This window comes from Trachemys scripta, chromosome 10, assembly GCF_013100865.1.
Source record: "Trachemys scripta elegans isolate TJP31775 chromosome 10, CAS_Tse_1.0, whole genome shotgun sequence".
NCBI lineage: Eukaryota > Metazoa > Chordata > Testudines > Emydidae > Trachemys > Trachemys scripta.
This window is the reverse complement of record NC_048307.1, coordinates 77,736,294-77,761,432: the sequence shown is the minus strand read 5'-3', so window position 1 is coordinate 77,761,432 and position 25,139 is coordinate 77,736,294. Positions and strand designations below refer to the sequence as shown.

Genomic DNA, 25,139 nt, shown 5'->3' with positions numbered 1-25,139 from the left:
TTCCTGGGTGGAAATCTCTCAAAAGTACCAACCCTTTAGACAAAGACGCCATAATCTCAAGTGAAAGGAAAGGCGCCACCTTCTCTGGGCAAGTGATCTACCTGCCCAGTTTCAAAGTTCCTCCCCTTAAAGGTGTGTGTAACTCTCATACTCTTTAGGTCCAAGGTGAGCACCTGTTTGCTGGTAACAGACCCCCGAAGCCAGTATGCCGTGCGGCTTCCTCAAAAGCTGCCAGGGATGCACTACAGCGCTGATGAACAGTGCCAGATCCTATTCGGGACCAATGCCACTTTCTGTAAGAATATGGAGGTAAGGCTTCTCCTGGGTCCCAAGGGCGCGAGGGTGGGTAATGGAAGCAAAGCTGTCAATTGAGAATAAAAAGATTCCGTACCTCCAATTGACATACAAAGTGGGATTTTCAATGGTGCTCAGTGTCGGCCTGGCCTGGCCTGGCCTGTGGGGGAGGGATAGCTCAGTGGTTTGAGCATTGGCCTGCTAAACCCAAGGTTGTGAGTTCAATCCTTGAGGGGGCCGTTTAGGTATCTGGGGCAAAAATCTGTCTGGGGATTAGTCCTGCTTTGGGGTTGGACTAGATGACCTCCTGAGGTCCCTTCCAATCCTGATATTCTATGATTCTATGAAAACAACCATGGACTCAGATGAAAGAACAGAGTTAGGCCAACGCTGAGCACTTTTGAAAATCCCACCCACACCGATGAAGCTAAAACCCTAGATCCAGGTCCTGAGGTCCTTATTGAGTTTGTATTCAGTTTTCACTTGGGCAAAACTCCCATGGAAATCAGAGTGCCAGAATCCTGAGCAAGAGGCTGTTCTCATGATATTTCCGGCCCATCTGGAATTGGGATGTAGCGGAAGTCTCACACGTGAGCCTCTTCCCACAAGACTTCCCAGCTCTGCAGACTGGAGAGGTGTAGATCATTTGGATTAACATTGGGACTTTTGGGTTTGAACCCTGATTGCAGACTATTTAAGGGCTGCTGGTAGGAGCCACCTCTGACTGTAATGTGAAGCAATATTCATGTATGAGCCAATTGACCAACCAGTAGGTGCTCTGTATCTGCTGAGGAGGCTGTGTGAGCCAGTAGCGAGTGGATGGGACTGGGAGTCAGGATTCCTGGGTTCTGTTCTCAGCTCTGCCACTAACTCTCTGTATCACCATGAGCAAGACACTTAACCTAGCTGCACCCTACTTTTCCCTATTCCAGGTAGGGATTATAATTGCCCCTGTGTGGCTATGTGCTAGGATAGCTACAGATGGAAAGTGCTAAGCATTGTTATCGAATTGATTATTTTATCACCAGAGCCATTTGGTGGTATTTTACCCTACATTATGTTCTACAAAGCCCGAGTTTAGATGGCAAGAGTGAATCGTGCATTACTCTCTTATAACTAGGCAATATTAAAAAAAAATGTTTGCTTTGGTAAATCATTTCCCCCTCTCCTCTCCCCTGTCCTGTCCCCTCGACTAAAAATTCTGGCACTTTAATCTTATAAAAAAAGAAAATAATAATCAATTATAACTGAAGTTTCCAAATGAATAAAGCTGTCGAACACATGCAAGTGCTGGGAAAGAACTCTGAGTTTCACATTTGCTGTTTTGTTTACTTTGGATCTGGCAACTAAGTAACACAGAACATGAAAACAATGAGAAACAAATCTGGGTAGGTTGTGTTTTTTGGATCAACCAGGGAAATGCAGGCCATCCGGACTACTGGACTGGAAGCAAGCTTTTAAAATGTGCATCCTTCGAGAGTACCCTGGGTATAGTCAGGAAGATGCAGGTACCTCCAAATGAACGGATATGATGCTGCTTACCCAGCTTTTGGTAGATATTTGCTATGTGCATTGTTGCAGAAAAGAACGGTCATTCCTGGAGGTTTAACCCCCACTAGGAAGTGCCATTTTACTGCTTACAGGTCTGCATTTCTCATGCTGAAATAGCATATCCAGAAATACAGTGTTCTTGAAACTCTTCATTCAGAGTATGTTTGTCAGTGTACCACACCAGCCGGCAGTATTCTCTGTTAGCAGGTGTGTTGGTCCTTCGGGATCTTTACTAGTCTTAGTGTTTCTGAAATCTTTAGAAAAGAAGAAAAGAAACCTTAATCCATATTTAGAATAATTTCTGCTGAGAAGCCTATACAATCTTTGGCTGAATAAAGGAAGTTGCAAACACTAGTCAGCTTAATTATGTATCTGTAGGTATTTCGGATCACGAATGTAGGGTGGGAGCGCTTCAGAGTTCAATGCTGATGTTCAGTGAAAATATGTGCCATTAACTTTACACATCATTAAACCATGGTAATATTTACACGCTGTTCAGCAGCTGTGAGTTGGTGTTTGCCTGCAGTGAAACTAAAAAAAGTTCGTTCTAGGAAGTGGTCAGCTTTAATTTTTAAATCCTGGAAGGTTTTGTTACCTTCACCTTCGTCTTTCTCGTGCCTCATCAACAGAATGCTTGTACTGTAAGTCTCTAAGCTGTCTGCGGAAATATGAACAAAAAAAAATTGGCACCGGTCGTTGGCATTAGTTATAGAAATTATTGGCATACATAGCTGTCTCCTCTTCTAGCCAATGGTAATGTGGTATTTTAATTCAATAAAGTATTATTAAAAAATCCAAATGTACAAGTAATAAACATTTGACAGTAAATATTTGTTACAAAAAGGAAATAAACTTCAGGAAATTAGCCTGCTCAATCTTTTTATGACTACACGCGTCTTCTGTCTACATTCCTATTTAATAAAGAGAGCTATATTATGACATTTCAGAAAGAGATAGCTGAGCTCCAGAATTATGTTGAGCAAACTAGAAGACCTACATTCAAAAATTCCCTATGATAGGGAAAATTTCCAGAGGACAGTAGATGAATCCAGACTCTAACCATCTTTAGGAAAGGCTGCAAAATCTTCCTGTTTGATTAAAGCTTTCTGCATGAGAGGCATTCAGGTCCTATAGTAAAGAGTAACAATATAAGTATCAACAATAGCTAAATAGAGCCTTAGAACATTCCACCCCACCTGTATCACTTTGATTTGTCACCCTTTCCCCCCCCCCCAATACCTTCCAGACTCTCTAGTATTGGGGCAGCAGAAGTAATGTTACTCCCAAGCCCTGCCAACAACCCAAGCTGCACTGACCAGAGAGGCCAAAACGAAACTCCACTCAAAATAGATCTTCCTGCTGCGATTGTCCTGCTTCCTTCGTGTGCGCTTTGTTCAGCAGTGAAACCGTGAACAAAGCTTACAGTCCTATGCTGCCATCATTAGACTTCAGACTCCCATTAAAATAAAATGTAGCAGCTCCTCGTTCTTTCAGAGCTATTGTTTCTGCTGTCTACAGACTTTGGCAGTCAGCCTGGCATCAGTTTGAATTTTTAAGATTTTCTTTGGTAACCATGTGTGTTAAAGGCTTGGGCACCTGTCTCCCTTAGGCACGCTTGATAATCTCCGTCTTAATTTATTGTTCTAATGAAAGATTCTGGCGTGCAAACTGGCAGTCTCTAGCAATAAGAACGTTTGCCAAACCACCATGATCTACTCTGAGCTCTCCGCAGAAATCACAGCACAAAAATGAAGGCTCGTGAGGGAGCCACTTTGGGTATGTCCACACAGCAAAAATAGACACACGGCAGCATGTCTCCGAGCCTGGGTCAACTGACTTTGGCTTGCGCTGCTGAGCTAAAAATAGCAGAGCAGATGTTCCCGCTCAGGCCGCAGAGCTGGGTCCGAGAGCCTCCTCTCTCTGGGTTTCAGAGCCTGGGTTCTAGCCTGCGACCGAACGTCTACATTACTATTTAGAGTCCGCAGCGCAAGCCTGAGTCAGCTGATTTGAACTCCGAGACTCACTGCCACAGCTCTTTCTTTCCCCGTGTAGATGTACCCTTCATAGCTATGTCTGGGTTACATAGATCCAATCCATTTGCAAATGCCGGGAGAGTTATGGGGAAGTCTGTTTACCTGGTGCTCTCCATTAACCCTTCTTTCTGTAAAGTCTGAACATTGTCAGGGTATACACTGCACAGAATCAGGTGATAGATGTGTCCAGGGCCCCACGGTGAAATCCTAAGTCAATGGGAGCTTTGCTGTTGACTTCAACGGGGCCAGGATTTCACCCCGGATGTTTTCCGGAGTTACTAACAGAATAATCCCTAATTAGCCCAAGCAAGGCTGGGTTCTGACATAAATCAAATCTGGTTCTGGAATTTGCCATGTCCCTGGGACTGATTCTCATTTCACTTACATTGGTGTAAACCAGGAGTAACTCAGTTGAAGCTAATGGAATAACACTGCTGTAAAACTAGTGGGAGATCAGAATCAAGCCCTTGTTTATAGCATAGTGCTGCTTGGTGGAAGGACATGTGGCCCACCTAGAATCTGGCATGGTAATGCTTGTTTTATAGGAATAAAGCTACTGTCATATTACCAAATATCGAACTGATTGAGTGAGTGTTTGAAAAGGGGGCCTGTGGGGATGACAGTGTTGCACTGAATAGCCATGAGATACAGACAGCATGATGTGCAATAGGAGATAAACAGGAGTCCACCTTTTAAAACTCATTGTATCATCCAGCCAGGCATTGGTGCCTTACTATGTTGTGTTCTGTCCACATACATCCCAGGTTTTGCAAAGCATTTGACAGTCTGGCCTGACTGACCGCCACTTCCCAGATCCGCTCCCATGCTTGTAAGTCTAGTATTATGGGTAGAAGGCCCTGTGCAGAAGACCAGCAAAAAGCATAGGTGTTACTCAAATCCCATATAAGCTGTCAATATAGGATTTAAGTGGTGAATAGGCCTTGTGCGATTTTCTTTATTATGCTGTCCACAGAATGGAAGGCACGAAAACCTTCATGGCTGCATCTCTCACAGTTGGGATAAAGTGTCTGCACCAGAAACACACAGAAACACATTGTTCACAAACTCATGTGAAAATACACTTGTGTGTTTAATCATGAGCACTGGGTTTATTTTTCAAGCTGGCATGCCTACTAACAGAGGCTTTTGGGCTGACATTATATTTATGGAAAAAATGTGATTTGTATGTCTTATATCCAGTGTTTGGCTTTCCGTTTTATATGCCTTTTGGCTTATTTATTATTAACGCATTTTTGCGGGTTTTTACATAACCATTATCTTTTGGTATTGTTTTGAGTCAAAACTGCGCTTAGACTAAAATGGCATGTAGAGATTAACATTGCTACAAAGAGATTTTCTGCTTAACAAGGGATGCTATTAACTCAAATGTAGCCCAGAATTGAGATTTTGAGTAAACAAGCTTTTAGAAAATCTGAGACCTGTAGGAATGGTGCCATCATTTCCCTTAAATTGCAGTTGCTTTTAAACAAATAAACTTCCTCTCCAGCATCCACAATTGAAACATTGCAGCACTGAGAACCTGAGAATGAAAATGACTGTAAGAAAAAATGAAACGGACTAGCCCGTTTCCATTATCAAGCTGTACAAAATGGAGGAAGAGCACAAATAGTGTCAGTAAATTGGATCTTAAAAATCCTTTCAGCTTTCGTAATCAAAGGCTTGTTGGGAAACATAGGTAAACAAATTTGTGTGACATCAGTGGGACTATCTGTGGTCCTGATCCTGTGAAGAGATCTATGGGATTGAACCCCCTGCGCCCCACTAAATCAATTGGGCTCTGTGCGGTTGCAGAATGTGCCTGAGGAGAGTCAAATGCAAGTTCAAGACTCATGTTAGTAACTACTACGGTATGTGGTGAGTACCGATTAAAAACTCGTACTAAGATTGTAAGCCAATTGTATCTCTGCAATAGCAGGATACAAATCAGCCTCTGTACAGGCGGAGACTGTGTCAACAGATGTGTCTGTAAAATACATATATACTGTGGGTATGGTATAAATTATAAATGTAGTAGTAATTATTAATAGCAGTGCAGTAAAGGATGGGATTGGTTTTGTTAAAACGTGCAGGCTACATGCTTGGCAATTGCAAAGTAAAATGAGAAGATTTTCTTTTTTAAAAGTAAAGTTAATAATTTACCTAATTGCCCTCCTATATCTTATAGTTTTCCTAATGTGGGTTGTTAAAAGCACAACTATTTTCATTTTGCCTGTTTTATATGAAACAGAAGCATCCTATTTCACGGCTTCTGTACATTGCAAGACAGACCATTTTCCCCCCTTCTTTTCAGTGGAAATACTTTGTGTTTTAAAAAAAAAAAAAAGAGAGAGAGAAGCAGAATGCCTGCCCGCCTGCATTGCACTGCACAGCCCAGTTTACAATTATTGGAATGCTTCAGAAATTTTTGTACGTGTTTCATTTTGGAAGGCTGTCAAAACGCATTCTGGTGCAGTGGTTTAAAATATCTATATATATATATATAAAAAGAGAGGGGAACCAAAATCAAATTATAAAAATACAATGTGTCAATTTAAGAATATAAAAATAATAAACTCTTAAAAATAATAGAGGCGCATTAAGAATCAGGCACTCGAGGGTTTGGAAATCCTTCATTTTCTTATTAAGACATAAGGTTGGGTGTTGGGGTGAGGGAGAGAATTAGTGTAGCCTTGTGATGTGGCGTCTACAGCTGAAGTCTGAACTTCAACTAAATTAGCCAGAATGCTATTGAATGTCAGCCTGCAAACATCGTATAACAAGCCGGCTCTCAGACCTCTCCCATCAGCCTCTGGGTACTTCCCATCTGCAAAAGACTTCAAGAGAAAACTCCCATAATCTTTCCAACCACATCTGAACATAGATACATACACACAATATTTATTTTTACTATCCTTTTTCTCATTTCCCATGGCCAAGAAATTTGATCTGTGACTTCACTCTTTTAATTTCCCAGCTTTTAAGGGATGTTTGACAGACAACATTGCCTCTTTAATAAAAAAAAAAAAAGTGTACTCTCTATACTGAATGCAGAACCTAAGTGATTTTAGAGTCGAATACTGCAAGGTTCTGGGTGCCCAAAGCTTCCATTGAAACCTATAGGAGATGAAGTTTCTGGGTGTCTTGCAAGAATGGGGCCATAGGCTTTGTGTCAGGGTTGCAAAAGCTGCATTAAAGCGGGAGCCGTCAGGTTGGCTGTGGGACCCTACCTACTGCCCTTTGAACAGACTGTGCCATGGGCAGGTTTGTTCTGCACAGGATACGGGTGCCTGAGTTAGCAGATATAAAAGCATAGCCCATGCCGCTGACCTGGCCCTAGAATGCCCGTGCTGTGGCTCTGGTCGCAGAGTGTGGATTTTGGAGGACTGTGACATCCTAGTTATGGGACTGATAACTCTTGTGTCAGCCATAGCATAGAGGGTGTGTGCTTATAAACTGGACTGTTTTTTGGGCTGCATATATCTATTCTAGTACAACCATTATAGTTTTGACACTGGTCAATTATCTGCAGCCCCTTTAACACACACCACAATCCGTAGAGTAACACAGAAATCCTCCCCCATTTCATTCAATGAATTACTCTCTTCCTCAGTCTTGTGCCAGGTCCATTTGCTCATCTGGATTCTGAGCTGGTAAAGATATGGACGTGATTGCTTTAGAGACATGAAGTGAGTGAGATAATATCTTTTATTGGACCAACTTCTGGAGGTGAGAGAGACAAGCTTTCGAGCCATACAAGCCAAGCTTGTCTCTCTCCTCAACAGAGGTTGGGCCAATAAAAGATATTACCGCACCCACCTTGTCTCTCTAATATCCTGGGACTGACCGGGCTGCAGCTACACCGCACACAGCATTGCATGATGTATTTAAAGAGGTATAGCATGTTATTCCTCTCTAAAGAAATCATGGCAGTATCTTTCCACGTCCTCTCACTTAAGACATTGAAAACTAGATTTGACAAAGCACAAGAACAGGTATGGTGTGAAAATAATTCTGCACTGACAGGGAGATGGATGAGGTTGTCTTTTTCATCTTTAATGCCTATGGTTCTATGAATTCTGAGTGCTTCTCTGAGATGTGATCTAAGGCACAGAAAAGATCAGTTACAGGTCCAGGCTTCCTAGCCATAAAATTTAGTTTACAGACTCATTAATACTATCTTCCCATGTTTTGATTTTGTTGCATTCATCTCTGGCATATAAGAAATAGAATAGAATTAGCTCCTTGCAATAAAATAGTATCTATGGTACATGAATATATTGGTTTGAATGAAAAACACTGCAACTCAGTAAAATTATAGACGTTCCTTTTCTCACCTCTTCCCTCTCCTCAAAGTCTCCAATAATGGGGGCGGGAAATGGTCCTTGAAAAGCAACGTCACTCCTCTTTTCATTCCTTCCCTCTGTGCTTGGCAAAGTCTCCCGTTGCTCGTTTGCCAAGCACCCACTCTCATCCTTTGTACTCCTGAAAACACAACCCTCCTTTAGCTAGCCTTTCCGTTATTGATTTCCAGGCGGAGTCTTCGCCATCTTCTACCTTTGTCGGTCTCTTGTATCCTGTTGTGTGTCTTGCATTAGAACTTAAATGCCTCGAAGCGGGGATCATGGCCAAGATTTTAAAAAATAAGTGAGTTTGAATGCCTCAGGTTTTGAGTGCCTGACCTATAGCTGACTGATCTTCAGAAACTGCTGAGCCCCCACATCAAAACCAGGCCCCTTTAAGGTGTTTCAGGGTGGGCACCCAAAATCGCTAGTCACTTCTGAAATCTTGACCATGCATATCTTTTATGTGGTATAGATGGACAAGCGCAGTTCTCTAGAAATACTGCTAATCAGGGGCCCAATCATGCAACCTTTGCATATACAAGTATTCTTGAGTCACATGGGTGGATTTAAGGTACATCTACTCTGCAAAAAAATAAGACTCTTCGCAGTGAGTCTCAGAGCCCGGGTCAACTGGCTTGGGCTCGTAGAGCTCACACTATGAGTCTAAAACTAGTAGTGTAGACGTTCCTGCTTGGGCTGGAACCTGGGTTCTGACACCTGGCGAGGGGGAGGGTCTCAGAGCCCAGCCGTCAGCCTGCACCTGAACATTTATCCTGCTATTTTTAGTGCTGTAGCATGAGCCCTACAAACCTGAGTCAGTTGACCTGGGCGCTGAGACTCACCACAATGGTTTTTGCTGTGTAGACGTATCCTTATTGACTTTGCTGGGATTACTGTGGCTAATAAGGCCTGGGCCAAATTAAAGGGGTAACCAGGCGGTGCGGTTCTACCCATGGAAACAGGATCTCAGCCAACCTCGGTAGCCATGCTGCAAGAAAAGGCTTAGGTGAGAAGGTTAGCCTGTTACAGTTACATCTTAGTCTACTAGAAGCGTATTGTACTTGCTTTGTTTTATTTGTAACCTGTGGTTCTTATTAGCTTTGCTTGATGTCGCCTCAATTTTTACCTTTGTTAATCAGCGTATAGTTGTTCTTACTATAAATAGATGACAGTACTGCATTGTTGTATGCGAGCTGCTACTCCGCTGACTCAAACAAGCTGGTGTATGTGCACTGTTCCCTTGGGATTAGTGAGCCTGCTAATTACTGGGAGTGTCCAGTGACTGGGGCTGGACGCTACCGGAGGATGCTTTTGAGGAGTTTGGGGACAGGGGTACACCAAGTGTGTGCCTGCCAGGCAAAGTCGTGGCTGGCAGAGCCCAGAGCAAAGTGCTTGACTGGCTGAAGGGCTGGCAGGGTCAGGGAGCTGACACTCAGCTACTACGCAAAAAACTCCCTCTCACTGAGGCAGAGGTGTCGCTTGCTGACTCTCAGTCCTGGACGCCCCGAGAAAGTGTCGCACAGCTGCGTGGAGGCCTTTGGAATGCTGTAGCTACAGTTGCTAAGATGTTACGACGAAGAGCCGTGGGCTGCTCTTGCTGTCCTGTAGAATTACTGCTATTAAAAAGTGACTTGATTGAAGATGAAAGCTAGTTTCAGTCGTATCTTGGGATTGGTACTTACAACAGCCGAATATTTATGTGGCGAGTGTGGCATGGCCATGTAGTTACCGTTTGAAGACCTGGTGGATTTTTTTTTTTTGGTTGTCTTTTCTCTCTAAAAGAAAGAGCAGCTCTCATGGGAAGGGTTTTTATTCTTCAGTTTTGGTTTTTGGGAACAGAGAAGCCCTTGGTAGTACTCCATGTATCCATGGAGCCCAGTATATTTCATATGGCCTCCACATGTTGCTAGCCAGATAAATACACGTAAAGTCATCTAATGCAGAAGACTGAACTCAGCATGATCCACTTCATTGTCACAGCATTTGTTTTGTTATGTTTTCCCTGATAAAGAGCATTAAAAAAAGTCTAGGCAACAACTTTGTTGAATTCAGGCGTTTCTGCAACTGAAATTAGAGCACTGGAAAGCAGTTAACTCAAGGATTATTTCTTCTTGAACTAAATTAATCCCTTGGATTTGGTACACTTTCTGAATGTCTGGTGATTCTCCACTCGCTCACACAAGTGTAAATCAAGCTGTAACTCCATTGATTTCATGTCTGAGAAACTAGTCTGAGAGGAGAATCAGCTATAGACTCGGTGATCAGAGCTGGGCACTTTTATATGCTAAAAGGACAGCGTGTGGGTGTACTTTGAAATGTACTGGAGAAATAGCTAATTGTTAAATAGTGAAAATTACGATGGTTCTTTTTTAAGACTTCTTCTGGTGACATCTCAGAGAGATTCTTTGATTGCTGTTCGTCAAGTGGGATGCCTGTCCTCTTTGTGATTCACTTTCATACATCTGTGAAAGTCCTGCCTTTCTAGCACAGAATAAAAGGGGCCCATTCTTTCTCGTTCACTTAAAAAAGACCCCAAGTGAGTGAGCCTTCAGAGTTTGGTGTTCAGAGTCTCGATGAAATACAAACTCAGCAGGAACCTATTGTTCCTGCACTGCTGAAAAGGATAGCATGCAGCTCTTCCTCACCCTTTGCCTGTCACGTCTGGAATAACCCCTCTCATTGGTGATTTTTGCTCCACTTGCCCTATATTGGAACTTCTATGGAATTACTCAGAGAGAGCCACTGAGGTGTTTATCCCACCTTTGCAGTTGACAGCCCACTTCGGCCTAGATTTTCAAAAGTGGCCTCCAATTTTGGGTGCTTCTACTTTTGAGTGTCCAGCTCTTGACACCTAGGACCTAGTTTTCAGTGCTGTTGAACACCTCCAGCGCTAACAAATATCAATGGTAGATGCAGACCCTTGATGCCTTCTATTACCCGTCTGTAGGTGGTGGAGATTACCCCACCACCACCAAATTAGAAGCCGTGACAGAAAATTTGGGACTTAACTTCTCTGCACCTGTTTTCTCACCTGTAAAATGGGGAGGTGAATTCATACCTGTCAGCTGTGCTGAAAGGCTTAGAGAAAGTGTGCACAATACCTTGAAGATGTAAATTTCTATGCAAGGCTCATTACAGTATTGTTTTGTGTTTAATTGGTGTTAACTGGAATTCTGCACATTAACTATTTGCCAAGCCAAAACCGTGAGAAAGTTAAAGTGCTGTGATGCTCCATTGAAAACTAATGTATTTAAAAGCAGTTCTCCCTGTGTACTTTATATAGTTTTCTCTTGTTCCCCTTCCTTAAGGCTATTTACTCTTTCTTACTCCATCCCCATAATCCCCTCTCTATGACGACAGAAACAGTTTCATGGTGTTTAACTTTGATGGCAGAAATAAGAGGTTGTTGGTTCCAGTGTGCAGCGGGCAGCTGGAGCTAATTAGTTCTCTAGAGGCTGGAATCCTTCCTTTCTTTCCTAATCCAGGAAAATGCAGAAAGTTTAGCAATTTCCCCAGGATTATTTCTGAGCGGCAAGAGAACCACATGGACCGTGATAACATCACAGATTTGGAAGTTACTTCATGTCATTAGGGGCCAAATCCTGGGAGGTTCTGAGTGCTTCCTGACAGGTACTGAGTACAATGATATTCTGTGCTGACTAATGGGAGTGGTCTACACAAGGTAACCTCTCTCTCCAGAATTGGCCCACACTATGAAAGAGATGGAGAACCAAGTCTGAGTAGGGAGGAACCACATGTCGCCTTCTCTGTGGATCTTATGAGAGCTGTCTCCATTCTTACCTTGATATTCAGTTAACGTAGGAAGGATGGTTTTATGGCTTACAACCCTAAATTGGACACTCGGGAGATCTGGATGCAATTTCCCCCTGTGCCATCTTTGGCAAGTCATTTAATCCCTCTGCGCCTTCATTCGCCATCTGTAAAGTGAGGATAATACTTCCTTTATCCACCCTTTGTCAGTTTAGATAGGACAGGGGCTGTCTCATACTAAGTATGTGTACAACACCTGGCATAATGAGTCCCCAATCTATAATAAATGTAATTCTCTGGTGGCTGGACCACCTCCTCAGCTTCCTAACAGTGTGTCACATGCACATCCTTCGACTGTATTTTCTAGTGCTATGCAATGCTATGGATTTTCTCATACCACTTGAGTTTTTGAGATCTTTAATTTTTTCCCAACATGAAGGGAGTCGAAAAAGTTGAAATCTCAAAAATGTTCATGAATTTATAATACAATTTTTTTTCCAGATTGGGTCAATTGAAATGTTGCCTTTTGATCACTTTGAAATGTTTCATTTTTATTTCAACCTTTTAAAAAAATGTACTTTATTTTCGTGTGTAAATTTCAAAGCGAAAAGATGTTTTGACAATTTCAAAACTACTTTGTCAAATTTTTTGAATCAGGAAACTGGTCGAAACCGACCCTATCCTGTGCACAGTTTCGGTTTTGACAAATGGACATTTTCAAATGAAAAAACATTGTGTTGAGAAAATTCCCAACCACTTCAATAGTTTCCTATTCAAAGAGGAGACTGTTCATCACCGACAGACCTGCTTTCCAGTGCCAAATGCTGAATTTACAATTTAACTGTAGTACAGCAACTTTCATGACCTATTGTACATCAATCTGTGCTCTGAATTGCCACTCCAATATACAAATAATCTTTCTGTCAAGTCCTGCCATTTCTCATTTTAATAGTCCCCAGCAACACTGAATGCAAATGACTTTTTAATGGAGATTTTTTTGTTTGCGGTTATATTTTAGCTGAAGAGGGTGTATGATCTCTTTTGAAATGAACATGATAAAGCACCACAGCTGATGGTTTAATCTTTGTCTGAGTGTCTTTATGGCATAGACGCATGGCATGACACTAACGAGATTTTAAGGTTTGTAATGGTGTGGCAGTAGGACCCAGCTGTAGTGTAATTATCACGTTTTTCTGTAGCTCTTTCCTGAAGTATGCTTTACATTTATTATTAGGAGTCAAAAATAAGGCTTCTATAAAAATCCTGTTTTCTATCCCTGAATCAGGAGATTTCAGGAAGGTTGATGTTGATGATAAAGGTTTTTTTCCAGAGTATTTTTCTATGTAAGCATGTGTGTCTGATTGAGTATTTGTGCCAGTCCTATCGATGAATTGAATTGTATTTTGGTATCTTCATTGAAACAAATTCTGCCCATACACACGTACCTGTTGAGGGTTAGCTATGTCCAACGATCCCCCTCCCAGCTCATGGTACATAGCTGGACATGTTAACTGAGTTTATTGCCTACCACATCTTGTGAACTCTGGATGAATTCTGGCTGGCAACTCAATTCATACATAAGGCTGCTAGATTTCTATGACTTTCTGTTCTTTCCCCTGCCCTTGTGCGCAATTGTACATCTAAGCTTCCCCTAATTCGGTGCAAGGAGCTCCTGGCCCTCAGAGACCACATATGGACTTTGGAGGCCAGGGTGGTGGAACTGGAGGAGCTAAGGGAGGCAGAGAGGTATGTTGATGAGGCTTTCCGGGACACTGTAGAATTGTCCCACCTCCGGTCAGACAGCCCCTGTGCTGTTGAGGAGGATGAAAGGCCCAGGGAAGCAGAGCAGTCAATGGGAGCAGAGGGAAACCTTCCCATAGTTGGGACCCTCCTTCCAGACGGTGCTGGGGTTGGCTCTCGCACTGAGGTTGCCTCTCCGGGGGAGGGAACTCCAGTTGCTAGGAAAAGGCAGGTGTTAGTAATGGGAGATTCGATCATTAGAAACGTAGATAGGTGGGTTTGTGATGACCGGAAGAACCGCATGGTGACTTGCCTGCCTGGTGCGAAGGTTGCGGATCTCCCGAGGCATCTAGACAGACTTATGTGTAGTGCTGGGGAGGAGCCGGTGGTTGTGGTACATGTAGGTACCAATGACATGAGGAAGGGTAGGAGAGATGTCCTGGAGGCCAAATTTAGGCTGCTAGGGAAGAGACTGAAATCCAGGACCTCTATGGTGGCACTGTCAGAAATGCTCCCAGTTCCACGCGCAGGGCCAGGTAGGCAGACAGAGCTTCAGAGTCTCAATGCATGGATGAGACGATGGTGTAGAGAGGAGAGGTTTACATTCATTAGGAACTGGGGAAACTTTTGGGATGGGGGGAGCCTATACAGGAGAGATGGGCTCCACCTAAACCAAAGTGGAACCAGACTGCGTTAAAAAGGTTGTAGAGCAGTTTTTAAACTAGGAGAAGGGGGAAAGCCGACTGCTGCAGAGGAGCATGTGGATCGGACAGAGACTTCTCTTAGGGGAGAGTCTAATGATAGAGAATCTCCAGGTTATAGTCAGGAGCAGAGGATGGAGGAGGATAAAGGAGGGGCCAGATCAGATGATAAACATTCACATAAAAAAGAATCTAATACATCAGAAAGGGGCAGACAAATAAACAGTGACAAGTTTTTAAAGTGCTTGTACACAAATGCTAAAAGTCTAAATAAGAAGATGGGTGAACTAGAGTGGCTCGTGATAAAGGAGGATATTGATATAATAGGCATCACAGAAACCTGGTGGATTGAGAGCAATCAATGGGACACAATCATTCCGGGGTACAAAATATATCGGAAGGACAGAACAGGTTGTGCGGGGAGGGAGTGGCACTATATGTGAAAGAAAATGTAGAATCAAATGAAGTAAAAATCTTAAGTGAATCCACATGTTCCATAGAATCTCTATGGATAGAAATTTCTTGCTCTAATAAGAATATAACATTAGGGATCTATTATAGACCACCTGACCAGGACAGTGATAGTGATGATGAAATGCTAAGGGAAATTAGATAGACTATCAAAATTAAGAACCCAATAATAGTGGGGGATTTCAATTATCCCCATATTGACTGGGAACATTTCACTTCAGGACGAAATGCAGAGATAAAATTTCTCGATACTTTAAATGACTGCTTCATGGAACAGCTGGTACGGGAACCCACAACGGGAGAGGCAACTCTAGATTTAGTCCGGAGTGGAGCGCAGGAGCTGGTCCAAGAGGTAACTATAACAGGACCGCTTGGAAATAGTGACCATAATACAATAGCATTCAACATCCCTGTGGTGGGAAGAACATCTCAACAGCCCAACACTGTGGCATTCAATTTCAAAAGGGGGAACTATGCAAAAATGAGGGGGTTAGTTAAACAGAAGTTAAAAAGTACAGTGACTAAAGTGAAATCCCTGCAAGCTGCATGGGCGTTTTTTAAAGACACCATAATAGAGGCCCAACTTCAATGTATACCCCAAATTAAGAAACACAGTAAAAGAACTAAAAAAGAGCCACTGTGGCTTAACAACCATGTAAAAGAAGCAGTGAGAGATAAAAAGACTTCCTTTAAAAAGTGGAAGTCAAATCCTAGTGAGGCAAATAGAAAGGAGCATAAACGCTGCCAAATTAAGTGCAAGAATGTAATAAGAAAAGCCAAAGAGGAGTTTGAAGAACGGCTAGCCAAAAACTCCAAAGGTAATAACAAAATGTTTTTTAAGTACATCAGAAGCAGGAAGCCTGCTAAACAACCAGTGGGGCCCCTCGATGATAGAGGTAGAAAAGGAGCTCTTAAAGACGATAAAGTCATTGCGGAGAAACTAAATGGATTTTTTGCTTCAGTCTTCACAGCTGAGGATGTTAGGGAGATTCCCAAACCTGAGCCGGCTTTTGTAGGTGACAAATCTGAGGAATTGTCATAGATTGAAGTGTCACTAGAGGAGGTTTTGGAATTAATTGATAAACTTAACAGTAACAAGTCACCGGGACCAGATGGCATTCACCCAAGAGTTCTGAAAGAACTCAAATGTGAAGTTGCAGAGCTATTAACTAAGGTTTGTAACCTGTCCTTTAAATCGGCTTCTGTACCCAATGACTGGAAGTTAGCTAATGTAACGCCAATATTTTAAAAGGGCTCTAGAGGTGATCCCGGCAATTACGGACCGGTAAGTCTAACGTCCGTACCGGGCAAATTAGTCGAAACAATAGTTAAGAATAAAATTGTCAGACACATAGAAAAACATAAACTGTTGAGCAATAGTAAACATGGTTTCTGTAAAGGGAAATCGTGTCTTACTAATCTATTAGAGTTCTTTGAAGGAGTCAACAAACATGTGGACAAGGGGGATCCAGTGGACATAGTGTACTTAGATTTCCAGAAAGCCTTTGACAAGGTCCCTCACCAAAGGCTCTTACATAAATTAAGTTGTCATGGGATAAAAGGGAAGGTCCTTTCATGGATTGAGAACTGGTTAAAAGACCGGGAACAAAGGGTAGGAATTAATGGTAAATTCTCAGAATGGAGAGGGGTAACTAGTGGTGTTCCCCAAGGGTCAGTCCTCGGACCAATCCTATTCAACTTATTTGTAAATGATCTGGAGAAAGGGGTAAACAGGTGGCAAACTTTGCAGATGATACTAAACTGCTCAAGATAGTTAAGACCAAAGCAGACTGTGATGCACTTCAAAAAGATCTCACAAAACTAAGTGATTGGGGAACAAAATGGCAAATGAAATTTAATGTGGATAAATGTAAAGTAATGCACATTGCAAAAAATAACCCCAACTATACATACAATATGATGGGGGCTAATTTAGCTACAACAAGTCAGGAAAAAGATCTTGGAGTCATCGTGGATAGTTCTCTGAAGATGTCCGCGCAGTGTGCAGAGGTGGTCAAAAAAGCAAACAGGATGTTAGGGATCATTAAAAAGGGGATAGAGAATAAGACTGAGAATATATTATTGCCCTTATATAAATCGATGGTACACCCACATCTCGAATACTGCGTACAGATGTGGTCTCCTAATCTAAAAAAAGATATACTGGCACTAGAAAAGGTTCAGAAAAGGGCAACTAAAATGATTAGGGGTTTGGAACGGGTCCTATGTGAGAAGAGATTAAGAGGCTAGGACTCTTCAGCTTGGAAAAGAGGAGACTAAGGGGGGATATGATAGAGGTATATAAAATCATGAGGGATGTGGAGAAAGTGGATAAGGAAAAGTTATTTACTTATTCCCATAATACAAGAACTAGGGGTCACCAAATGAAATTAATAGGCAGCAGGTTTAAAACAAATACAAGGAAGTTCTTCTTCACGCGGCGCACAGTCAACTTGTGGAACTCCTTACCTGAGGAGGTTGTGAAGGCTAGGACTATAACAGCGTTTAAAAGAGAACTGGATAAATTCATGATGGTTAAGTCCATTAATGGCTATTAGCCAGGATGGGTAAGGAATGGTGTCCCTAGCCTCTGTTTGTCAGAGGATGGAGATGGATGGCAGGAGAGAGATCACTTGATCATTGTCCGTTGGTCCACTCCTTCTGGGGCACCTGGCATTGGCCACTGTCGGTAGACAGGATACTGGGCTAGATGGATCTTTGGTCTGACCCGGTTCTTATGTTCTAAGGGCAGGATTTAGCCCAGTGTAATTTACATAGACTGTATGATCCAGTGGCTGGAAATGAAACTAGGCAAATCCAAGACTAGAAATAAAGCACATTTTTTTAATAGTGAGCATAATTAACCATTGGAAGAGTTGAGTTAGGGATGTGGTGGATTGTCCATCCCATGAAATCTTTAAAATCAAGACTGGATGTCTTTCCAAAAGATGCACTGTAGCTCAAATAGAAGGTATGGTCTTGATGCATGAATCACTGGATGAAGTTCTCTGGCCCGTGTTTTGCAGTCTGGATGAACGTAATGATCCCTTCTGGCCTTAAAAATCTGTGAGACTATGAGTACGTCTCCACTGCACACCCCTTGCATCAGCATGTAGGGTATGTGGCGCTACACGGCGCAGCGAAAAGCAGGCTGCATCGACATGGCGGTATGTCGCTCTGAGCGTCCGTGTAAGGCTTTTGCTGTGGGGAGGTAGCGGGGAAAGACTCTGGAGCCTTTTCCCACTGTCTCTGTCGCCAGAGTCTTTCCCTGTGGCGGGGAAAGGTGCCAGCAGCAGAGAGGCAGCAGGATACTACACAGCTAAAAATAGCAGCGTCAACAGGCAAGGCCCTGCTTGGGTGTGTAGAGAGCCGTATAGGGTGCATACCCACAGGGTTTAGGCATGAATTTACTCGCCCAAGCAGTGCCTCGCCGTCTGCACTGCTGTGCTAGCTGGTTGAGCAGTGAACGTACTCTGCGCACTGCCGAGAGGAGTATGCCGTGTAGATGTACAGTGAGCAACCCAAGCTTGGAGGAGAAGGGCCGAAGCATACCAAAATGATGCCAGTCTGTCTGCATCCCTCAATTCCACCCTCGCCCTTCGTTTCAGCTAACAGTCTTACCCTACGGTGATTTGGAACCAGCAGTCACAGATACTGCTCTGGAAACATGCCTGCCCACAGTCATCTAGGGAGAACAGCGAGCCTGTTGGGACAATGAATTCTTTTTCGTAAAGTCGGTCATGCTTTATAGTTAGGTTCTGTTTATGAAGGGTTGAGAAATTATTAATAGATGTTTTAATAAATGACTAATCAACTGGCATAGTTTATACAGTCCAGTGGGCCAATAGGTTGCTTAAAACCATAGCTTGTAAGTGTGTGTATAACACCTTCTACTGTTGTGCTTAAATAATCTGGTACTAAAGTCTGTAACATACTTATACATCTATTAATTATTTATCAGTTCTTTATTAACCATTGATAAGTAAAACCTTAATATAAAGTGTGATCTATAAGTCTTCATAACTCAGCTGTGTTCTAGCTGCCAGTGTGCCATATAAAGCCCTAATACAATAAAATATGTTAATTCAATACAGTATCTTAGATGTAAAGGAAAATATATTCGTTGGTGTAAAGGTTTCATTGCTAGTGCGCAATGTGTCACTTTCTGACAATGAAATGGGACAGCTAATCCACCCGATTTCTAATCCTGTGCAAACCCAACAGGGAGGAAGGGTTGTCTCACACAGGGACTGGGATTTGGAGTTCCCACAATCTATTCTTGACTTGCTGTGTATTGTCTGGCAGTGAGTTAACTTTTCCATGCCTTCGTGTACCCATCCATAAAATGTGGCTAATGTATTGCTACTGTATAAGATGTCTTGAGGGTTAATTGATGTTTGCAAAGAAATTTAAGAACTTTGGAAAAAGTGATAATTAGTGATAGTTCAATACAAACAGCAGAAATCTTCAATCCATCTCCTGTTTCACAGGAGCCCGCTCAAGGAGACATGGATGCCATGAAAACTCTTTGATTGGCTTTTATTTAACAAGCGCTGTGCTTCCAAGCTCTGGTTATAGCTTTCTTAAATGTTCTTCTGCTTTAAATAATGCAAAATCCTCATTCCAGAAGAAAATGTGACGTTAAAACAGGATGTAGATACTGCTGTGATAACCGGTTTTTCAGTACTTTCAACCCCATCTCCCTTTATGGCAGGATTTCTCTCTTCCATTTATTATGCTCTGTGCTGTGCAAGCATATTTGATATATACATACCAACATGTGTCTGCACACATATTATTACATTGTGGAAGAATCATAAGGTTCAAGTGTGTTGACTCAAACTATTTAATGAGGTGCAATAAATCTTGACAAGACCAGCTGGCAGTAGAGCCAAGCTTCTCATCTTTTTACCATTACAGTGAAATGTGAACAATAGTGGAAAGAAATGTAGCTTTTATTTATTTATTTTAATTTTTTTTTTTTTTTTTTTGGTGCAAACATAACATTCTGTTCAAATCATCCACTTATACAGGTTGCAGAGCAGGGTGGATGTTTCAGAAAACGTGAAAGATCTAAAGACCTTTCTTTCTTGGATTTTTTCCCCCCCAAATTCAGAAAACTTTTCTGACGTGACAGGTCACGCAAACATGGTGAAAATCAGTATCCCAGTAATGTCCGTTGATCAGACAGAGCAGTCGTGTTAGTGGTAGCCAGAGTTCATTTCAGGTCTGGTGTCAAGATGCAATGTATCTCTAGCCCTTTTCTGCTGGTTCTCTCACATCTCCTCGGTTCCTCCTTCTCCCACACATCACATTCAAGATGCCTCTTCTCACCATCAGGACCTGCTTATCTGCTTTTTTTATATTATTGCATTGCCCCTGCCAACCATCGCTCATTTGTCCATTTCTCACACAACGACTTTCATGCTTTCTCCCATGCTGCATGGAACGCTGTCTCCAAACTAGACGATGAGGCTGCAGCCCTGTCCTCATTCAGCGCCCCCGTCAAGACCTGCTTATACCATGAAACCTTTGAGAAATTGCTAGCTGATTTGGCCAGGTAGAAGTTCAGCAGGGATTGCCGATGTAGCCCATATTCTATTTATTCGTATGTTATTAAAAACAATGAAGTGACTCACTGGTAGCTTGACTGGGTATATTCCTATGAAAAGAAATGTGTTTAAATGATGCACTTTTTTCATGCATCTGCATCCATTGATCTCTTTTGTGTTTCCACCCCTCCCTCCCCCGTTCAGCGTCAATTTCTTCTTAAAAAATAATAGATCGAAAACCAACCAGATGCCTCTGGATTCACATTAGAGAGACTGACCGAACTTTACAGCGTATCCCATAATGATAGCTGACATCTCCAGAAGCAATAACCGCACTTCTTGGCCTTGTGATTGCAGCATTTGATGTGTGCTGGGCTGTGGTGCTTGGTGGAAGGAGACACATCTTGTAAAACCAAGCTGGACCCCCCCCTGGATGGCACAGAATGTGGCGCAGACAAGGTAAGCAAAATGCTCCGCAGCTGTTTTGCTTTTTGTGGTGTTGTCTGCGGACTGATGTTTCCAGGATGTGAAAGATTTACTAAAAACCCATATTTTGTTCTGATTGATTTGTACAAGCTGCTGGATTAACAGCTGGATTAAATGGCATTAAGTTATTTTTCTTTTCTTTGATGTGTATTGTGGTAGCCTCTGGAGATCGCAACAGAAATCAAGACCCCAGTGTACTAGGTACAAATACAGAAGAAAAGGTGGTCCCTGCCCTGAAGAATTTACAGTCTAAGGGCCACTTACTTCATTGTGTAGTAAGATACTCTTCAGTTCCATTCATTTCAATGGGACTCTTTGAAGAGAACGTTACTTTTCAGGGTGAGTTAGAGTAGCACAATCTGGCCCTAAACTTGAGACATGATGTAGCAGGTGGGTTTAAACAGACATTTTGTGGGAGGAGGAGGAAGGGCAAGAGTTATGCCAATATAATGGTGCAGTTACAGACGGTAGCTCGTAATGAGTTCCAATTCAGTTAGGGTTTTTTTCTTTAAGACCTCTGCCTAGGAATATTTCTGGGTTTAGTGGGCCCTGCAGACTTAGCCAGATGGCTAGGGCATATTTGGACTTTCCACAGTTCAGTGTGGTGGAGAAAATGGTTAATGGAAAAGAAAATAAACACCTGTATTAGCAGGTCTCTATTGCATGTCAGTCATTACTCAAATACCTGACTTCCATGCTAGACCATTAACTGTCAGTAGATTTTAGAGTTGAAATTTCACCTGATGAGGGAGATTAATTTAGGGAGTTGTTGCTAAAGCTGGAAACTAAGTATCTGGTTGCATATGAAAGATACATAAATTAATTAAAAATTCTTTGGTACTTACTGTTAAGTGCAGGAGATGGAAAGAATTTTAGCCCATGTGCTTTTGTTGAATACATTAGCTCCAAATGATTTATTGTATTACATCCCCCATAGATCAAGAAAATGGACCAATTCAACCCTTAATTACAACCCAGTGCAATCCTGTTGGAATCCCTAAGGTTATATAGGAGTGTAACTGAGTTAGGCCCAGACTGTTTCAATGATGTATGTGCAGTAAGAAACCATTGTAATGAAGGTGTTGTGTTTGGATACAATTTCTTGAACCCACTTTCTTCCGAGAGTGTGGATTAAGTCCTAGTATCTGAATGAAGTTTACAGCTGATAGTGTGTGCAGATGACGCACAAATTGGTAAATAAGAGGTAAATGACAAAGAGGACAGGTCACTGATAAAGCGTGATCTGGATATCTTGGTAAATTGGGTGCAAGCAAGCAGTATGCATTTTAATACAGATAAATGGAAATGTATTCATGTAGGAACAGACTGTAGCTGATACTTACACACATTTGGGGACTGTATTCTGGGAAAAGGTAACTCTGAAAAAAAATGTCGGGGTTGTGGTGGGACTGTGAGCTCCCAGTGTGATGCTGCAGCCAAAAGGCCCAATGAGATCTTTGGATGACTAAACAGAAAAATCTCAAATAGGAGTAGAGAAGCTATTTCATCTCTGTTTTTGGCATGGGTATGACTGCAGCTGAAATACAGTGTCCCGTTCTGGTGTCCACAATTCAAGAAGGATGTTGATAAATTGGAGAGGGTTCAGAGAAGAACTACAAGGATGATTAAAGGATTAGAAAACCTGCCTTAAACTGATAGACTCAAGCCGCTCTGTCTAATTAGCTGAACAAAGAGAAGGTTGAGGGGTGACTTTATTACAGTCTACAAGGACAAATGTTTAATAACGGGCTCTTCAGTCTAGCAGAGAAAGGCATAACCTGATCCAGTGGCTGGAAGTTGAAGCTAGACAAATTCAGACTGAAAATAAGGTGAAGTTAATTAACCGTTAAGCAAAGGTCATGGTGGGTTCTCCATCGCTGCCAATTTCCAAAACAAGATTGGATGTTTTTCTAGAAGATCTGCTCTAGGAATTATTTTGGGGAAGTTCTGTGGCAGTGGTTCTCAATCTGTGGGCCGCTTGGAGCCCAGTCAGCACACAGCTGCGGCCCATGGAAAATCCTCAGGGCCATACAGGCAGTATATATACTGTGTGAATGCAGCCCACATAACACACAGGGATCTGCATGTGTGGCCCACAATGGCAAATAGGTTGAGAACCACTGTTCTATGGCCTGTTCTACAGGAGGTCAGACTAAGTGATCCAATGGGCCCTTCTGGCCTTGGAATCTATGAATTTATGAATTACTTAGGTAATCGTCTGTGTTATTGTGCAAGTTACAACAGAGGGCTCCATCCTGCAGTCACTGTAAACCCTTTTGGTTTACACTGGTTGAAGACGAAGCTCCGTTTTCCACACGTCACTTCCTTTTTTCCAGCCATAACCAAAGCGTGTCCTGCTTTCCTTAGTTCTGAAGCTCCAAACGCTGGCACACATGCGTGAGTGTATGCTTGGGAATAGTCTTATTAACCCCGTGCACAAGTGTCTGTGGGATCAGGGGCCTTTGCCTGTGCTGTGCTACCATCCTTGTGTTTCAGTGGTGCCGAGCTGGGGAATGCGTCAGTAAAACTCCCATTCCTGAGCACGTCGATGGAGACTGGAGCATGTGGAGTCAATGGAGCATGTGCAGCCGGACATGTGGCACCGGTGCCCGATTCAGACAGCGGAAATGCGACAATCCCCCGTAAGTCGTCTTGTCCTCATGACGCTTTAACGTGCAGTATGTTGGGAAATGTGGCTGCAAGGGTAGCAAAAAAGGGTCAGGCACGCAGTGGGCAGCTAAACACAAGGGCGGTGGGGACCATCTCAGGCATCCTATTGTCCCAAGTCGAACACAGACATAACATGAAATGAGATGCTGATTGGAATGAAAATGAAACTGTATTTCCTCTAGATCAGGGCACAGGCTGGGTCAGGGCTAAGCTGGTGTCCCGGCCCCAGGCTGTGCAGAGACCTCTCCACACAGACCAGGGTCTCTGCTGGGAGAGGAATGGAGATTAGATGGGTTGAGGCGAGGGGCGAATGTTTGTTCCCACATCTATAATATGGTCATAGTGATACTTCTGAATGCAGGAGTCAGACTGGGGAAGGGACAGATACTCATAATATGACGGTATGCGCTGCTTGGCTCCACTCAGTGGGGCTTGAATATCTCCAGGGCCGGTCCTTGGGCTTGCTGCCTCTTTGAATCAGGAAGGTAAATAAGTGATGGTATCTCCTAAACACCAGCCACTTGTGGCACCAGAATGAGCCATCATCTAGGGCATGTTTTTCAATCCGTTGGTCGCAACCCAGTACTGGGTTGCAGCATGTAAGGCGCTGGGTTGCCTTGCTCTGATCAGCACCGCTGACCGGGCCGTTAAAAGTCCCATCGGTGGTGCTGCCCGGCTAAGGCAGGCTAGTGCCTACCTTTTCTGACACCGCGCTGTGCCCTGGAAGCGGCCAGCAGCAGGTCCAGCTCCTAGGGAGGGGGGCCACGGGGCTCCGTGCATTGCCCCCGCCCTGGGCACTGGCTCCAGCCAATGGGAGCTGCAGGCAAGAGTCACACGGAGCCATTTTCATGCCTCCACCTAGAAGCCAGACCTGCTGCTGGTCGCTTCTGGGGTGCAGCACGGTCCGCACCGCTGACTGGGAGCCACCAGAGGTAAGTCCATGCCCGTGCCCCAATCCCCTGCCCCAAACCTGGAACCCCTTCCTGCATCCCAAACCCCTCATGCCTGCACCCCCAACCCAGATCCCTGACCCCCTCCCGTGCCCCAATCCCCTCTCCCAGCCCAGAGCCCCCTCCCACTCCCTAAATCCCTCATCTCAAGCTCCATTGGGTTGTGGGCAGCAACAATTTTCTTTGACTTGGTCTCCAGAAAAAAAGTTTGAAAACCACTGATCTAGGGGATGTGGTGCAGATCTGTGACCCTCCCTCTCCTTACGTGTATGAGGGATGAAACAATTAACAGTGTTGCCATTTAAATGATTGTCGCTGGGTGTCTGAATCATAACCCCTCACTGAGAGGAGTGGGGCAGTTGGCATAGCTATTGTTGTAAGCACTCTGCAGAGTAAATTCTGCATCAGTTACAGTCTGTTCATATTTTAGAGCAGGGATTGGCAACCTTGGGCACACGGCCCGTCAGGGTAAGCCCCCTGGCGGGCCGGGCTGGTTTGTTTACCTGCCGCGTCCACAGTTTTGGCCAATTGCGGCTCCCACTGGCCGCAGTTCGCCGTCCCAGGCCAATGGGGGCTG

The 25,139-nt window shown here is 43.3% G+C and overlaps 1 protein-coding gene across 1 annotated transcript in view; it reads left to right on the top strand.

The window, feature by feature from the left end:
* The window catches only part of ADAMTS17 (ADAM metallopeptidase with thrombospondin type 1 motif 17), a gene marked incomplete in the record, with an annotated part of 265,113 nt that overhangs the window by 116,666 nt on the left and 123,308 nt on the right, over positions 1–25,139 (top strand). The window contains 3 exon segments of the mRNA XM_034784572.1: positions 159–309; positions 20,814–20,915; positions 23,439–23,584. Coding sequence (XP_034640463.1) covers positions 159–309; positions 20,814–20,915; positions 23,439–23,584 — 399 coding nt within the window.